Genomic DNA, 20,142 nt, shown 5'->3' on the forward strand with positions numbered 1-20,142 from the left:
ATTATATCAAATGTACTGATAGAACAAAAAATGAGGTGGGGTGAGGTGAAATTGGGTTTAACGTCGTGCTTGAGAATATTCCGCTCATATGATGATGTGCATGTATGTGTATGTGCGGCTGCTTGTACTAGCCCAGACTGAAGCTTAGTGCTAGCCCACTGAGATACCATGCCGCAGTGAAGCAGTCCTTGTTGTACCCATTAATGCCAAGCACCAGGCAGGGACCAACAAGTACCATATTTTAACGTCTTTTGGTATGACGCAGTCGGGGATCGAACCCGCGACCTTCCGCTCTCCGGGCGGACGCTCTAACCACTACACCAGGGAGACCAAAAAATGAAAAGATATTTGCATCTTGACATTCATCCTTTCAGCAATCACGATGTATCGTAGCACAGTGGCCGATCAAGAGCATCCGTTGTTACGAGTCATCTGGGCGGGGCCTCCTCACCCTGGAGACAGCGCATGGATCTCCTTTGCAGATGGCTCCATGGGGGAGGGGATCTATCTGTTCCAGACCCAGCCAGGGGATGACAGCAGCATGTATGATCTCCTCGACAGATACATCATGGAGACACTCGATAGGTCAAAGGTCAGGAGCTGTCTTGTTGTCATTCTAACCTCTAACTGTTTTTACATGAAATGTCTCGAACAAAGGAAGATCTGTTTTACAGGAAACTGCCTCAAATGGTCCACTGGTCATGCTGAAGACAACAATTTAGTCCCTTAGTTCTAGGGATATGAATACAAATTTGCCAAGAGCGTTTTGCATGAAATCATCCTTTTTTTTTTTGCATGAAATCTTCATTAATGATACTTACAAAATCTCAACTCCTGTTTCCCTTGTAATCTGTGACGAAGACCTCATTCATGTTGGTCTTCTCGCCTTGGGATATAGTTCAGATTGTTTGACGTTTATTAACAGAACTATTTTGTGCGTATTCAGATAACACGGCGAGGCACTGACCAGGAAATAGAGGACTACTTACAGGAGTTTGATCGTATGCATACGCTGACCACAATCAAGCCCTGCAAGCTGACCATCCCTGGGGTCCCTCTGATACTGCAGGATAATTGGAATTATACCATGACAGGTGGGGAATATCAGGAGAGACACCTGAATAGACGAAACTATCTGAATAGTGTTCTTGATTCTCATTTTTGTAATTCTGATTACAGTTTCTCTCGCTCCCAAGGGACATAACTGTGATTTTGTGTGTGTGTATGCTGCGGCAGTGTGGCGTGCGCGTGTGTGTGCGTGCGAGTGTGGTAATATTTTATGTGACGATTCGGTACGTTATAGGTTCGAGTCATTGTTGGAGTGTTTTGGTCAGCAATGAAATATGAAATTAGGGTCGGTCGGGCGATGAGAAACACAGAAAATAAAAATGCTGCCTTCACTACTGGGCAAGTCTATTATTAGTGTTTCATCACATATTTCTTCTCAATCCAGGAGTGAGGATCGAGCCCAACAACAACCCTGTCATGAATGGTGGCATCTCTCACCGTGCTCAAGACTCCAGTATTTCATTATCGTAAGTTCTCACTCATTTCACTTTCCAGTTTTGTTAGAAATGCATTAGTCAAAAGTGAAAGAAATGTTGGGTTAAATTCAAGGTTAGGTAAATTCCAAATGATGGAACGTCACGTAAATTCAAGCTGTTGTGAAAATCAGGTAAATTCAAGGTGTCAGAAAACAGTAGATAAAATGACTTATTCATTCCACTCGGAAATTCTGCATCAGCGATTGTTTCCATCATTTATGATAGCGTCACAGTGACCATCACAAGGAACGTTGACTAAGGGAGATAACTGCGTCGACAGTATACTTGCATGGATATTGTACAAGAAGGAGCATGTTCCTACTAACTTGACTGTAGCAAATGATACAGAACAAGAATGTTTAGTTGTAGCATTCTGATGAATTTGCAGTGATGAAGTTAATATGTTAATCTGTTTTTGTTCCTGCTACTGATTTAGTTATGAAGAGACCGTGACAGTTATCAATATGTCCAACTGATTTTAGCTCATGTCACAGTTCACATTTTTGTTTTAGTTACAATTGCGCATATGAGGCCAGACCAATTTTATTTCTTGTTTTACGGATCCGCTGGTCATATTTTTTTAGAATAAGAAAAAATATTTAAAAACTTTCACCGCTCATAAAATAAAATCCTAATGTTTTTATTGGACAAAAATGTAATCTTACAAGATTTTTTTTTTTTTTTTTTTCGCCCCATATACACTTCATAAATTGCCAAAAGTAAAATACTTTTAGTATTTAAAAGGAATATTACTTTGGTGATTTTTTAAAAAACAAAATTTACCACCTGCCTTTAGGTTTCCTGAGGACAAAAATCCATAAAACAAGAAATAAAATTGGTCTGGCCTGATAGCATATTTCCAATGCTTCCCTCTGTTTGTTGAAGGTCTCTAGCTTCACGACAATCAACCGGCTCAACATCGAAACACTCACCACCATTGAGCTCACAGATGAGACAAGACACGCCAATATCTGCTGTCTCTGGAGAACCTCGACTGACGGGACGGCCCCCGGCCCCTCCCCCCAGACCTGTGAAGATCCCTCACACAAACGGAGCTCTGGGACGACCTGTTCCCAGACCTAGGGTCACCAACTCCAACTCGCATACAGACGGATATATGGGTATGACGTCCCCCAGTCCTTCCAAATCGTTCGGCTCAAATCCTCTTTCTCCAAAGTCCCCTGGAATCCAGGAGTGGGATCCTCCACCTTCGTTCAATGATGTGATGAACTTCTCCAGCCCAAGGTTAATGGGTTCCGATTATTTGAGCCCGGTTGCTAATGACTCTCTGAATGCGGAAACCATTTTCAGATCTGAAATTAGTCCAAGGGTCAGTGGATTGAGTACGGCTGGATCTGAAACCAGTTACCGGAATTCTGATACCAGTTTCAAAGATTCCTCCTATACCAGCAGTCGGTCATACTATCTGTCTGCAGTGGCAGGCGACAGTTATAACTCATCTCCGGTGTCTGGATTCGACCAGTCGCAGTATGACAACGATAATGTTGACTCCAAAATGACGAGCCAGGAGGTAAAAGACATGAAGCAAGCGTCAGCAAGCTGTGAAGACCTCAGCGATCACATGAAGATGCAGCTGTATTACAATGATGGGTCGGACAATGAGAACGAGAACGATGAGGTCGACGAAAACATGAATCACGACAAACCACCGATGCCATTCACCAGACTGCAGGCATTTCGCAACAGTGCAGACTGGGATGCTAGAGACCGCAGCAAGTCTGTCGACTATTATAATGTTCTTCGACCAGGGGCTCTGGTCGACCGGAGTCCAAGCCCAAGTGTTCGTCGGATTCGGCGATTAATGGGAAAGGGCAACCATGAGACTCTTCGCAAGTCTGTGTCCAATCCAAATTTTCTGAACGTGGCCAGCAAGGAAGTGCACAATTATATGAAGTCAAATGGTTATAAACCATCATCTAGTCACAATTCGCCCAAACTTGAAAGACAGTCTCGTTGTAAAAGTCGTTCTTTGGTTGATCTTCTTCCAGGCGTAATCAGACGACATTTTAGTCACGAAAACATTCATCGCTCACGTAACGCAACACCTGTGCATAGTCGGAGTACAACTCCAGAACGCAATAACACCAAACATGTTCGAGGAAATAGTTTTGAAAATACTGGTAAACCAGTGCTAAATCGTCAAGAGAGTGCCAAGTCTTTTGAAGCCTCAGTCAAAAATATTAAAGTGACAGACAGAACAAGGTCGTTTAGGAAAGTGAAAAGTATTGAAAATGAGGTTGCTGGGAATAAAGACAGTACTTCAGACAAATTACCCCGTCGTGAGTTTTCTCGTAGAAAACCAGCACATGTGCCTCTGACGGACAGACCGACATCCCAGAATCCCCAGCATCGCCATAGCGACAATGGTCCCACCATACAGACTGTGTCAGCTTCTTCTAGGAGAAATCAAAACATGGCGTATGTGCCTGTTCACCAACTTAACCCTGTTTTCAGACATGGCAGTCAATCGAGTGCGTAACCATGACAACCATTTTGTATTCAGACTGATCTGTACAAACCACTTAATAATTATGATCTGTGCTAAATGTCTACATCTCTGTATATTTATGTTCGTAAATTTTGGTGACAATTTCAGTATTGGACAAATCTGCTGACAATTTTGTACACAATATGGCACAATATTTTTTATGCAACTTTTATATTGTATATTTTCATAATCACAATGAAAGGTTTTCTAATCAATCTGTCTAACCTGTATTTACATTTATTCTGTTGAAAGGTTTTCTGATCTAGGATCTCAACTGTAATGCATGTTATATGTGCTACATTTTTGCGAGTTATATTTATAGTTGTGAACTTCAGCCAACATTGTATTTAACTGCATCTGTAGATATTAATTTTTTGACCGAGAATATTCAATAATCTTTTGTGGTTGTCACTAATGAGTGTTTTGAGACATTAGAAATTAAGGGTTATAAAGTGGTCTCAATTATGAATTCAGCAATGGATAAATGCTTTCAGCCAGTGGTTGCAAATGTGGACCTGTTGTTGAATAATATTTCATAATATTTAGCTTCTGTTATTCAAATGCAGATGATGTCAATATAGGTCTTTTTCATGTGTGAATGTTTAATATTATTTTCCTATTGTCCCATCCGAGTCTAAATGTTTATTATACAGATTTTTATGAAGAAATGGATGAGTTTGGGTGCCTCCTGAACACTTACTTGCCAATATCGTTTGGTCAGCATAATATAAATATGATTGTTATTTCTACATTTAGAGTGCATGTGTACTCTATGATCCTCCTCGGTTGTGTGAATACTGCTCAGGCCTTCGGGGACCATCTCAAAAGTTCTTGTGCATTTATTTGTGAAAGTGGTGTTAGTTCTTTTGAGATGTGACCTCAGCATCAGATGTCTTCCATGGTGACCAGTCTTCAAGGCAGCCTTGTGTTATTGTGCTTGAGATGTTGTTACTTGTGTTCAGACATCTAGACTAGAATAGTCAGAGTTATCTGAAGAGGATATTTCCACATTACAAGGGAGTTGAAAGTGCATGCAAATTATATTCTTATAAATGTCCCTAAACCAATCAGATGTATGACAAAGACAATAATTGACCAATCAGCAGATCTTCTGTTCTCAGTTTCTGATTGGTTGATCTGCAGACAGTGTCACAGTACATTAAACTCCAGGTACATAGATTGGAAAGGTAATGCTTGTCTAAATAACTGTCAAGGATAATTATCACAAACTTTGTAAATATAACTTTTTTCAATCCATATAGAATTGTATGAGAATCTTTACATTGTGTACATCAGCTTTTAATTTCCGCATTTAAAAATCTGTAAAATGGTACACCTTATGTATACATGTGTACATGTCAGCGTTGGAAACCTTTCTCAATTTTATGCCATTTGCTGTCCAGGTGTAGATGAGTTGATAAAAAGGTTTTTGGTGCAAATATTTTACCACAGAAACTATCTCCTGTTTGAATAGTATTTGATTCTTCAATAGGACATTCTGTTAATAACGACATCCCAAAAATTTGTTTTGAAAGATTTAATGATCCAAAAGTAACAGTTACTTTTAGTCAAACATTGATGACCTTGACCTTTTCAAATAAATTTGTTACATTTAGGATCTATTGATTTATGACAAATTCCGTTATATTTTGTAACCATTTATATGAAACAGATCATCATGAATGCTGAACATTTGAAAACAATAAAGAGTACATTTCATATCACCGTAATCAGCAGTCACTTCATTCCAGAGTTACTTCCCTTTAACTACATCAAAGTCGTGCATGCTATGGTTACTCAGATACACTGAAATTTTAAGTAGGAATTATTATGTCATAGAAAATGAAGCTTTATGGATTATTTTTTGCAAGTGAATTATTTTTGTTAGTTCCATGACTTTAGAATATGCAGAAAAATGTAGGTTTCTTGATGTCAGTTTGAAACTACTACGTTAATCTGTGTTTGGATTGATCACTAATCATTTGATGACAGGATGATGAAATAAATGACTACGCATTCATGTGACATTCTCAAGGCAGTGGAAACTTTGGAACAGATGTATTTACAAGCCAATCACCATCAAACGAATAATCATGTTCAGGGAGAATTATTTACAATGTTTCAACCAAAGTGTGTGGGTAGTACAGGGTTTTACCTGATGCTGATGATGAGGATCTGCTCAATAAAGTCTCGATCAGTAAAGTCTGGACTCGATAAAGTCTGGACTCAGTAAAAGTCTGGACTCGATAAAGTCTGGACTCAGTAAAATATGGACTCGATAAAGTATGGACTCAGTAAAATATGGACTCGATAAAGTATGGACTCGATAAAGTCTGGACTCGATAAAGTCTGGACTCGATAAAGTCTGTGTATACATGGTAGATTTAACTAACATTTTATTTTTGCTGTAAATGCTGTTTCCATATCTGTGTTCTCCATTGAATCACAAAGTATTATTTCAACATCAGTAGACTAATGCATCCAGTGACATCATGCTATGATGACATTAAACCTGCTGAAAGTCAACTGTGCCCTAAATCATTGTGTACATTGTCAGACTGTTGCTGAAGACAAACATATGTTTATGATAGAAAATGCAAGCCACAATCACTATTTCTGTAGAAATAGTTTATTGAAACCAAACTCAGCAATATTCCACTTCCGTGACAATGACTTGTAAACAATCCAGTCATTATCAGCAATGTTTGGTTATGATGGGTGTCAGTTTCTGTGTCTATGTTCCAGCATTATGCTTAACGTTTTTTGGCATCCAGTTTAAGAACTTGAATCAGATCTTTGTTAATCGCTGGTAAACGTGACTTGTGACTAGAATTTTCATAAAGAATGCAAAACCAGGTATTGCTCATAAGCTTAGGGCCAGATATTTTGCAATTTTATCCCCTTTGAAGGAAAAACGCTTAAATATATTTCAAAACATGGCATATGCATACCACCAACTTTTTGTGGCATCCAGAATACCATTTTGTAAGGCAACAGCAACCACGATACAAGATTGACACGTCAGTCAGTCCAGGGACGTAGACATCACCGAAAGAAATTATAATTTTTACTCCCCTTTTCTGACTGACTTTGACAATTTGAAACAGATGAGTTTCTAACTCAGTTGCATTTCTATGATGAAAAAGCCCAAACCTATCTACCAAACTCCAATTGTCCACCAAGTTCAAGTTCAATATCAATTGAGGTTTATCTGGGTAATGCGTGTTCCTGTGTTGCTCAAATTTGTGGAAAAACACGTAATTTAAGTCAAAATTCGGACTTGAGTATGTTTTTGGAGAAATCAAGGCCTGATCTTAAATCCACACATCAAACTCCAATCAAAACGACTGAAAAAATGGGGAAAACATCTTAGCAGAACACATTTTTATGTGTTGGGGGAATATATAAACAGCATTCTTGTAATTTCTTTAGGAAAATATGTGAGATTTAAGAAATGGCATTCCATGTTTATACACAGGCATTAAGAGTTGCCATTCCTAAGATGAGGAATTAACTCATGAACACAATGTTCAGAGGTTGCTTGTACCTCATTGGCAGGTAGGGACAGTGGGGTAGCCTAGTGGTTAAAGCGTTGGCTCGTCACGCCGAAGACCCAGGTTCGAATCCCCACATGGGTACAATGTGTGAAGCCCATTTCTGGTGTTCCCCGCCGTGATGTTGCTGGAATATTGCTAAAAGCGGCGTAAACCAAACTCAGTCAGTCAGTCATTGGCAGGTAGGTAGTGTACAAGACTTGAAATATCCTACCTCTCAGTGGCATTGTCGTTTCATGCAAACATGAAATGATCAAAGCAGTTATAACTACAGATGGGAGTTCATGTAATCAGAAGAATAGCAATTTGTGTATTTTATGAATTTAGGTTTAAAAATGGAGATGAATATTTTGGAAAGTTGTATTTGTTGATTTTATTGTGTTTATTTTGTATTATAGTTCTATATCTGTTACAATCTTGCCACAATTGTACATAGGTTATATTTTTGTGTATTGTATATGTATATTGTATTATAACTGGTATGAAAACTGCCTTTAACTCCCTTCTTCAGAACCATTCTTTGAATGTAACATTTCAGCAGGGGTGGTAGGGTGGCCTAGTGATTAAAGCATTTTCGCTCATCATGCTGAAGGCCGGGTTCGATTCCCCACATGGGCACAATGTGTGAAGCCCATTTCTGGTGTTCCTTGTGATATTGATGGAATATTGCTAAAAGTGGCATAAAAACTCACTCACTCACTCACCCACTAACTCCATGTCAGCAGTTGTTTCAGGGCAAGGGTGGCCCACAAGTTTAAGACATTGTAATTGACTTTTCAGAGTTGTGTCCCTTAGGTGCACCAGGAACCCCTAAGGCTCAAAGGCGCTTTGTTTTTCCCTCAATCATAGGATGTCAATCTCAAGGGCACATTGTATATTTCAATCTCAGCTCCCGGGATCATACAACTCTTGCAGCTTTGTATTCAGCCAATCAATGTCAAAGTTTCTAGATTCTGGGTAAGATCTGAGCTCATCTCCATAGGTTGTTGATCCAGGTGAACTATGTATTCAGCCAATCAGTGTCAAGGTTTCTGGATTGTAGGTATGAATGAGCAAACCATTCAAACCAACCTATGAGTGAGTGAGTTTAGTTTTACGCCACACTCAGCAATATTCCAGCTATATGGCAGCGGTCTGAAAATAACCGAGTCTGGACCAGACAATTTAGTGATCAGCAACATGAGCATCGATCTACGCAACTGGGATACGATGACGGGTCAACCAAGTCAGCGAGCCTGATCACCGGATCCCGTTAGTCAGCCTCCTATGACAAGCATGGGTTACTCATGATCATTTCTAAGCCGGACCTTCGGGTGTCAGCGGGTGTCAGCGCTTGGCTGTATGGAATCACATATGATCTCACGCCAGTGTACAAGCTATAACTTAAATGAGTTCGATTTTTTTGTGTTCCCCGGCCGTGTGATATTGCTGGATTTAAAAGCGTAAAACTAAAAGATGTTTCTACCACTGTGAGTTAGGGTGGGATGGATATCATGTGATGTTTTAGTAATTGTGTCATTATTTTTTAATTTTTAATATTAAGAAATGTGAAGCTTGTTTCATATATAACTCACCCATCAATTTAAAATAGACAAACTTTATGGATAACAACTTCTTTAATTCGTGAATGCGATGTTTTGACACAGATTCTTGTATGAAACTGTATCGAAACGAAGCACTCATGAAATAGGTTATATTCATAAAATTTGTCTTTATTGTACTTTCAAACTTCTAAAATGCCACTCAGAGAAGTGAACCATCAGTCTTTATCAATAATATTAACATATATCATGCTTGTTTCGTAAAAACAACCATCACTTTGTGCAGGAATATCATCGTGACTGACAGAAGTTACGCCAAGGGTTTATCCTAGAGTTGGCCTGCAAGGTGCTGTCTTGTGCCCTAGCCTGTCTGGTGAAGAACACCAAGCATCTGTTGACGTCATCCTTCTGTATAGCAATGCTGAGCATGAGGAGAACCTTGTTTTTGTTGTGAGGAACACTGTCAGCCATTTTGTTATAAGGGATATCAATAAAGTTCTGTTTCTTCTGAAGACAACTTGTTATTGTGGTTGGACCAATTCATATTCAGGGAGTGTCCTGAATAAATGTGTTAGATATGAAGGTTTGGTGGGTTTGTTGTTTAACGCCACACTCAGCAATATCCCAGCGATGTCGCGGCTGTCTATAAATGATCGAGTCTGGACCAGACAATCCAGTGATAAACATCTTGAGCATCGATCTACGTATTTGAGATACAATGACATGTGTCAACCAAGTCAGCAAGCCTGACCACCCGATCCCGTTAGGTGAGGTGAGGTGAAATTGGGTTTTACGTCGTGCTTGAGAATATTTCGCTCATATGACGACGTGCATGCGTGTGTAAGTGTATGTGCGGCTGCTGGTACTAGCCCAGACTTAAGCTGGTTTTATAGTGCTAACCCACTGAGATACCATGCTGCAGTGAAGCATGAATAACCCACTCAGACACATTCTACGGACTCCGAGCCGACCAGTCCTTGTACCCATTAATGCCGAGCGCCAGGCAGGGATCAACAAGTGCCATATTTTAACGTCTTTTGGTATGACGCGGTCGGGGATCGAACCTGCGACCTTCCTCTCTCCGGGTGGACGCTCTAACCACTACACCACGGAGGCGGTCTGATCCCTTTAGTTGCCTTTTACCACAAGCATAGGTTACTGAAGATCAATTCATCACAGGTAGATAAATTGATAAATGAAGAGAGTTTGTTCAGGGTCCAAATACAGTAATACAGTAAAACCATATACCATAGTATATTCAACGTGAACAGTAATATAGTACAACCTCCGATACCATAGTATATTCTACGTAAACAACACCAATACAGTACAACCATATACCACAGTATATTGTACACATACAACAGTAATACTGTGCAACCATATTCCATAGTATATTCCACGAAACCAGTAATATACTTCAACCATATTATACCACAGTGTAGTGTACACATACAACAGTAATACTGTGCAACCATATTCCATAGTATATTCCACGAAACCAGTAATATACTTCAACCATATACCACAGTGTACTGTACATACACAGCAGTAATACTGTACAACCATATTCCATAGTATATTCCACGAAACCGGTAATATACTTCAACCATATACCACAGTCTATTGTACATACACAGCAGTAATACTGTGCAACCATATTCCATAGTATATTCCACGAAACCAGTAATATACTTCAACCATATACCACAGTATACTGTACATACACAGCAGTAATACTGTACAACCATATTCCATAGTATATTCCACGAAAACAGTAATATACTTCAACCATATACCACAGTCTACTGTACATACACAGCAGTAATACTGTACAACCATATTCCATAGTATATTCCACGAAAACAGTAATATAGTAATATGCTTCAACCATATGATACCACAGTCTATTGTACATACACAGCAGTAATACTGTACAACCATATTCCATAGTATATTCCACGAAAACAGTAATATACTTCAACCATATGATACCACAGTCTATTGTACATACACAGCAGTAATACTGTACAACCATATTCCATAGTATATTCCACGAAAACAGTAATATACTTCAACCATATACCACAGTGTATTGTACATACACAGCAGTAATACTGTACAACCATATTCCATAGTATATTCCACGAAAACAGTAATATACTTCAACCATATTATACCACAGTATACTGTACATACACAGCAGTAATACTGTACAACAATATTCCATAGTATATTCCACGAAAACAGTAATATACTTCAACCACATTATACCACAGTATACTGTACATACACAGCAGTAATACTGTACAACCATATTCCATAGTATATTCCACGAAAACAGTAATATACTTCAACCATATGATACCACAGTCTATTGTACATACACAGCAGTAATACTGTACAACCATATTCCATAGTATATTCCACGAAACCAGTAATATACTTCAACCATATACCACAGTGTATTGTACATACACAGCAGTAATACTGTACAACCATATTCCATAGTATATTCCACGAAAACAGTAATATACTTCAACCATATTATACCACAGTATACTGTACATACACAGCAGTAATACTGTACAACAATATTCCATAGTATATTCCACGAAAACAGTAATATACTTCAACCATATACCACAGTGTAGTGTACATACACAGCAGTAATACTGTACAACCATATTCCATAGTATATTCCACGAAAACAGTAATATACTTCAACCATATGATACCACAGTCTATTGTACATACACAGCAGTAATACTGTACAACCATATTCCATAGTATATTCCACGAAAACAGTAATATACTTCAACCATATGATACCACAGTCTATTGTACATACACAGCAGTAATACTGTACAACCATATTCCATAGTATATTCCACGAAAACAGTAATATACTTCAACCATATACCACAGTGTATTGTACATACACAGCAGTAATACTGTACAACCATATTCCATAGTATATTCCACGAAAACAGTAATATACTTCAACCATATTATACCACAGTATACTGTACATACACAGCAGTAATACTGTACAACAATATTCCATAGTATATTCCACGAAAACAGTAATATACTACAACCATATTATACCACAGTATATTGTACACATACAACAGTAATACTGTACAACCATATTCCATAGTATATTCCACGAAACCAGTAATATACTTCAACCATATACCACAGTATATTGTACATACACAACAGTAATACTGTACAACAATATTCCATAGTATATTCCACGAAAACAGTAATATACTACAACCATATTATACCACAGTATATTGTACACATACAACAGTAATACTGTACAACCATATTCCATAGTATATTCCACGAAACCAGTAATATACTTCAACCATATACCACAGTATATTGTACATACACAACAGTAATACTGTACAACAATATTCCATAGTATATTCCACGAAAACAGTAATATACTACAACCATATTATACCACAGTATATTGTACACATACAACAGTAATACTGTACAACCATATTCCATAGTATATTCCACGAAACCAGTAATATACTTCAACCATATTATACCACAGTCTATTGGAGACATACAACAGTAGTGCAGTACAACCACAACATAAGACGGATAAAAGATAAGATTTTTATTTTATTGTCCCGAAGGAAATTTGTTTCCTAAGAGGTTGATACGTGTAGCAGGTAATATGTATCGTAGATATCACGAAACATTCATGCATAAACCGATAACATGGTGAGTGAGTGTGGTTTTACCCCGTTTAATCCAGCAATATCACGACGGGACGCATAGAAAATTGGCTTAGCACACTGTAACCAAGTGCGGAACGAACCCGTGTCTTCGACATGACGAGCGAACGCTTTACCCACTAGGCTACCTCAGTATCCCTCAGACTGAGGAGGGCGGTGGGGTAGCCTAATGGTTAAAAGCGTTGGCTTGTCACGCCGAAGACCCGGGTTCAAATCCCCATATGGGTACAATGTGTGAAGCCCATTTCTGGTGTCCCCCGCCGTGATGTTGCTGGAATATTGCTAAAAGCGGCGTAAAACCAAACTCAGTCAGTCAGTCAGTCAGACTGTGGAATGAAACCAGAAATCGATGTGTCAAACGAACGCAGTAACCACTAAGCTACTATACCGCACTAGAATCGCTTGATTCTTTTGGTGGAGGAATACCTGAGTGTGGCAGTGTCATTGTTCATAATTACAAAATACTTTAAGGGGGCGTCTCTGGAAACTTGAATTCTGCTACAGTTTCTTTCCCGATCATTTCGCCATAGCCGACCTTGAAGGTGAACACATCGCCCTGAATCCATTTAACCCAAAAGGGAGATAACTCGTTGCACACGGGCATGGTCAAGTTGGAGCGGACATTCTTCTTTTGGCATTGCTGCATGGTTCCGTACAGTTTAATAACGTGATTGACCTGTTTCCGGGTTCAGGTAATGTGACGGAGACGGCGTTGAACAACATCACACTGTGGCTGTAGGCATGACGAGGTAAGAAAGCGAATCTTACCCCACGGCAGTTCTGAATAGATAGGAATATAGTCAGCTTACGTAAATCCTGACCACTAATATGAAGAGTTGTTAACGCTTGTGGTTTAAGTCGGAATGCATGTCCTCTTAGGTGACCACAAGGTCTCTGATCTGAAAGAAGATATGTTATACTCATTGAAAATATTCTACCTCCTACTATTATCATCATCATCATCATCATCATCATCATCATCATCATCATCATCATCATCATCATCGACATCATCATCGACACCATCATCACCATCATCATCAGTATCATTTCCCGGGCACCTACCTCGCACCCCTCTCGTTACGACCATCCCCCAATGACATCTACCTCTCCCATTGTCCTTACCACCATCGCCCAAATGACACCACCTCCCACCTCTCTCCCATCACCTAATTGGCACCTACCTCCCAGCCCTCTCGTAACCACCATCACCCAAATGACTCCTACCTCCCACCTCTCTCCCATCACCTAATTGGCACCTACCTCCCAGCCCTCGCGTTACCCCCCATCACCCAAATGACTCCTACCTCCCACCTCTCTCCCATCACCTAATTGGCACCTACCTCCCAGCCCTCTCGTAACCACCATCCCCCAAATGAAACCTACCTCCCACCCCTCGCGTTACCACCATCACTCAAATGACAACTACCTCCCAAACCCTCGCGTTACCACCATCACTCAAATGAAACCTACCTCCCAAACCCTCGCGTTACCACCATCACTTAAAATGACACCCCATTCTCCCACCACCTTCGCGTTACCATCATCACTCAAATGACACCTACCTCCCAAACCTCGCGTTAGTTACTACCATCACTCAAATGTCACCTACTTCCCACCTCTCTCGTTACCACCATCACTCAAATGACACCTACTTCCCACCCCTCTCGTTAGCACCATCACCCAAATGATTCCTACCTCCCACCTCTCTCTTTACCACCATCACCCAAATGACACCCCTCTCGTTACCACCATCCCCCAAATGACACCTACCTCCCACCTCTCTCGTTACCACCATCACTCAAATAACACCTTCTTCCCACCCCTCTCGTTACCACCATCACACAAATGACACCTACCTCCCACCTCTCTCGTTACCACCATCACTCAAATGACACCTACTTCCCACCCCTCTCGTTACCACCATCACCCAAATGACACCTACCTCCCACCTCTCGTTACCACACCATCACCCAAATGACTCCTACCTCCCTCCCTCTCTCGTTACCACCATCACCCTTATGACATCCCTCCTCGTTACCACCATCCCCCAAATGACACCTACCTCCCACCTCTCTCGTTACCACCATCACCCAAATGACATCCCTCTCGTTACCACCATCCCCCAAATGACACCTACCTCCCACCTCTCTCGTTACCACCATCACCCAAATGACTCCTACCTCCCACCTGTCTCGTTACCACCATCACCCAAATGACTCCTACCTCCCACCTCTCTCGTTACGACCATCACCCAAATGACACCTACCTCCCACCTCTCTCGTTACCACCATCCCCCAAATGACACCTACCTCCCACCTCTCTCGTTACCACCATCACCCAAATGACATCACTCTCGTTACCACCATCCCCCAAATGACACCTACCTCCCACCTCTCTCGTTACCACCATCACCCAAATGACATCCCTCTCGTTACCACCATCACCCAAATGACACCTACCTCCCACCTCTCTCGTTACCACCATCACCCAAATGACTCCTACCTCCCACCTGTCTCGTTACCACCATCACCCCAAATTACACGCCTCTCGTTACCACCATCACCCAAATGACACCTACCTCCCACCTCTCTCGTTACCACCATCCCCCAAATGACACCTACCTCCCACCTCTCTCGTTACCACCATCACCCAAATGACATCCCTCTCGTTACCACCATCCCCAAATGACACCTACCTCCCACCTCTCTCGTTACCACCATCACCCAAATGACACCTACCTCCCACCTCTCTCGTTACCACCATCACCCAAATGACTCCTACCTCCCACCTGTCTCGTTACCACCATCACCCAAATGACTCCTACTCCTCCCACCTCTCGTCACATGACCATCACCCAAATGACACCTACCTCCCACCTGTCTCGTTACCACCATCACCCAAATGACTCCTACCTCCCACCTCTCTCGTTGCCACCATCCCCCAAATGACACCTACTCCCTCCCACCTCTCGTTACCACCATCCCCCAAATGACACCTACCTCCCACCTCTCTCGTTACCACCATCACCCAAATGACTCCTACCTCCCACCTGTCTCGTTACCACCATCACCCAAATGACTCCTACCTCCCACCTCTCTCGTTACCACCATCCCCCAAATGACACCTACCTCCCACCTCTCTCGTTACCACCATCACCCAAATGACTCCTACCTCCCACCTCTCTCGTTACCACCATCACCCAAATGACACCTACCTCCCACCTCTCTCGTTGCCACCACCATCCCCAAATGACACCTACCTCCCACCTCTCTCGTTACCACCATCACCCAAATGACTCCTACCTCCCACCTGTCTCGTTACCACCATCACCCAAATGACTCCTACCTCCCACCTCTCTCGTTACGACCATCACCCAAATGATTCCTACCTCCCACCTCTCTCTTTACCACCATCACCCAAATGACACCCCTCTCGTTACCACCATCCCCCAAATCACACCTACCTCCCACCTCTCTCGTTACCACCATCACCCAAATGACATCCCTCTCGTTACCACCATCACCCAAATGACACCCCTCTCGTTACCACCATCACCCAAATGACACCCACCTCTCCCCCTGTCGCTACCACCATCACCCAAATGACACCTACCTCCCTCCCCTCTCGTACATGACACTCGCCCACGTGACTATATACCTTACCTGTACATGACACTCGCCCACGTGACTATATGCTACACATGAATGACATGCGATCACGTTACTATTTGCCTTACCTTTACATGGTATCAAAACCCACTTCTCAGCTCTCGTCGTTCTAATTGTATCTTTGCCAAACATGTCGCCAGTGACGTTTAGACAAAGTCCTGTAACATTGTCGTAAACGAAAGAGTGACATTTCCCTTTCTTGGAACCTGCAAAGAACTGAGCACAGTCAAGTCTAGATCCATTCCAAACTTTAACTGCTGACTCTGAAACAGAGACTCGTCTCTTTTTGTAGCAGTAGTTCTTAACTGTCTGTCTCCCATCCACTGAGAGTAGAGCCAGGCAAACGAGACAGATTGCCGCAGCTGCCGTCATCCTGTCCTACTTCAGATGAAGGTCCGGATTCAAATGTTCATACCCGTCAAATGTTCAAAGGTGGCGGCAAAAAGCATTTGATTGATTTCCTAAAATATTTTTTATTTATGTCGTGACATGTCTGCCAGTTGCATGATTGAGGACAATATACCTGATATCTGTGGACTTAATTACACTTTGTCAGTCAGTCCTCCTCCATCAAGTAAAATGACTATTTACCCTCTCACGCCTCACAATCAGCTTGACTTATCCAGCAGTAAAAAATGACTATTTAACCTCTCAAGCCTCACAATCAGCTTGGGTTATCCAGCCGTAAAAAATGACTATTAAACCTCTAACGCCTCACAATCAGCTTGGGTTATCCAGCAGTAAAATGACTATTTAACCTCTAACGCCTCACAATCAGCTTGGGTTATCCAGCAGTAAAATGACTATTTAACCTCTAACGCCTCACAATCAGCTTGGCTTATCCAGCAGTAAAAATGTCTATTTAACCTCTAATGCCTCACAATCAGCTTGGGTTATCCAGCAGTAAAAATGTCTATTTAACCTCTCACGCCTCACAATCAGCTTGCGTTATCCGGGGTTATAATGTCCATCATATTGTATGCGCTTATAATGTATGCTGTTGTGTTGTGTCTATGTGGGTGTGTGTGGTGCAGTTTTGACGACAACATTGGATTCAAAATGTGTTCCGGGGAGGGCTTTCTTCATGTTTGGTAACAGATGAAAGTTTGACGAAGTCAGATCAGGAGAAGGTGGATTTTGAAGAAATCCAAAGTCATATTCGTGGATTATATCCAGGGCAATGATCGATTTGTGCCCTGATCTGAGACCACGAATTTTCTCAAGCATCAAAGTTGCCTCAAAGGTGCAGTATGACAAGCCTTGTTTATTTTCTGGCCTTTAGGAAGAAAGTCAACCAAGGTGACACCCTTGCAATCCTCGAACATGGATGTCATAACCGGACAAGGGAACATATTTGCTGGTGATGTCGTATACCTGTACTAATTTGATCCACAGTCAAATCACTTTGCAAGAACCTTTCTGGATAATCTTCGAACAGAAAGAAGATTTTCATGAGGTATTGGAGTATTGGAGATACCATCATTGCGAGAGGATGTTATTGATGTGTCAATACAATATGTGTTCCACCAGTGAGCGTGAGATATTACAGCGTTAAAAATGTAAGAAATGGAAGACTTTCACGTCGTATCAACGAGTGGGACGAACAGGAAGATTAAATGTCATCCACAATTGCTTTGTTTAATTGACAAACAATAAATACATGTTTCATTGATACTGATATACCGAGATTTGGCATGATAACCAAATCTAAACTGGAGCTTATTTGATCTTTTAGTGTGATTGATGTTCGTTCTCTTGTAATTCAAGCCAGATGATACTTCAAGACAACCGACAGACATCACGCCAAGACGTGCTGTCGAGACATTAAGTTTGTTTTAAACTTTCCAGTGGTTGATTTATTTGTACTGAGATGAAATATTTTGTTTCCGTCAGTAACGATGCCAGTATATCAATACAAATGGTGCTGTGGCCACAGGCCCCTGCTTATATCACAATCAACAAGAAAAATATGTTCGTACAATTCGCAGGGACCCGTGAACTTTGGAAAATGGGGGAAGTACATTGATGATATACTTTCAGAAAAGGGCTTAACACTAAAACCGTCTTTGAAGATATATAGACAACACTACGGACGTATGACCTGTCCTATGCCATTGTAAAGAAGTGGACAGCGGAGTTGAAGCTTAATAGTGATGGTTTCAAAGACGACCTCTTTCAGGGAAGTCCTGTGACGTCAGCAGCACTAGCAATGATGCAGAGGGATTTATTTTCTGTGATGATTCACTGTCACAGTACATTTCGTCACGGCACATGTCGTTATCACAGAAACTTTTGTAATGATAAAAGTGCCAGCTTGGTTCTGTCTCCTGATACAAAACATATATGTCTCGTGGTGATCTCGATCTGTTTGAAGATGGCCCAGAAAGGTTTTTGCAACGAGTTTTGATTATGGATCAAACCCAGGCTCACCAGCTTCAACTGGATTCCAAACAGTAAAATCAATGGGTGTATTTGACATCACGTATATCCTTCCATCATCGGGTGTTCCCGGATGCCAAGGGTGCCATCATGGTGGACAATCTTCCAAACGAACAGACAATAAACAAGGCATGTGATGAAATGCGTGTGAAACTTAGAAGAGGTGTGCATTACAAGGCGTTGAAGGTCATTGTCAAATCATTTGTCGCCATGACATTAATTCAAATGGCATCACAAATCCGTCTGTCACTTAAAGCGCTACCGAAAACTACTGTTTTCAAAGTTGGAAGAATGATTTTGCAGGATACATATCAAAATCACCCAGTGTCTTTTGATATGAAAAGTGACGGTACTCCCCAATAACATTTACAACCACATGTCAAGGACCACTGCAGCAGGAAGTGAATGAGCGAGTGCGTACAGCAATATTTATTTATTTATTTATTTATTTATTTATTTATTTATTTATTTATTTATTTATTTATTTATTTATTTATTTATTTATTTATTTATTTATTTATTTATTTATTTATTTATTTATTTATTTATTTATTTATTTATTTATTTGTTCTGGGTTGGGTTTGGGATCTTCTTTAATGTCTAATTGATTTTGCTTTGCTCTTTGTATGCTTTTTGTGTTTTTTGTGGAGTGGGTCGCGGGTGGATTGGTTAATTGGCGTCTTCTTAAGGGAGAGGGGGACATACGTGGGGGGGGAGATGCATAACATGTGCTTTATACAATATCTTAAAATCTGTGTCGAAAGTTACAGGATGCGGTAAAATTAGGGGTAAAATATAATATATCTATTATATGTTTTTCTTGACATCGCAAGACTTCACAAAATGCACGACGGCAAGTCATTGGCTTGCATGACGCAGGTATGTCTTGTCACAACATCGGTGGTAACTTGAACATTAACCACGCCGTTACTGGTGCAAATGGGAGGAAGCACGTGGTCACCGGCAAAGTAAACGATCTTTCAAGACTTGGACGACCGAAGAGGATCTAGATGACTGAGCCGAGTGTACAAGGGGGCAGACTACGCAAGACAAGCGACAACAAACGAGACAGAGAGCGAAACAACAGAGACCAGGATCATCGAGCAGCAGACGATAC

The 20,142-nt window shown here is 41.0% G+C and overlaps 2 protein-coding genes across 2 annotated transcripts in view; both read left to right on the top strand.

Moving 5' to 3' along the window:
- The window catches only part of LOC124280881, a 32,581-nt gene extending 25,382 nt beyond the window's left edge, over positions 1-7,199 (top strand). The window contains 5 exon segments of the mRNA XM_046716874.1: positions 375-476; positions 479-592; positions 947-1,094; positions 1,454-1,535; positions 2,430-7,199. Of these exon segments, the coding sequence (XP_046572830.1) occupies positions 375-476; positions 479-592; positions 947-1,094; positions 1,454-1,535; positions 2,430-4,044 (2,061 nt within the window). The 3' untranslated portion in view covers positions 4,045-7,199.
- A 6,579-nt stretch (positions 7,200-13,778) lies between these two features.
- Positions 13,779-14,973, top strand: LOC124280896 (putative protein TPRXL). Its single transcript, XM_046716881.1, is given in 2 exon segments — positions 13,779-13,940; positions 14,857-14,973. Coding segments are annotated over 2 exon segments (279 nt in total).
- Positions 14,974-20,142: the final 5,169 nt, after the last annotated feature.

Source organism: Haliotis rubra, unplaced genomic scaffold (genome assembly GCF_003918875.1).
Source record: "Haliotis rubra isolate DU_JTF1 unplaced genomic scaffold, ASM391887v1 Scf1079, whole genome shotgun sequence".
Classification (NCBI taxonomy): domain Eukaryota; kingdom Metazoa; phylum Mollusca; class Gastropoda; order Lepetellida; family Haliotidae; genus Haliotis; species Haliotis rubra.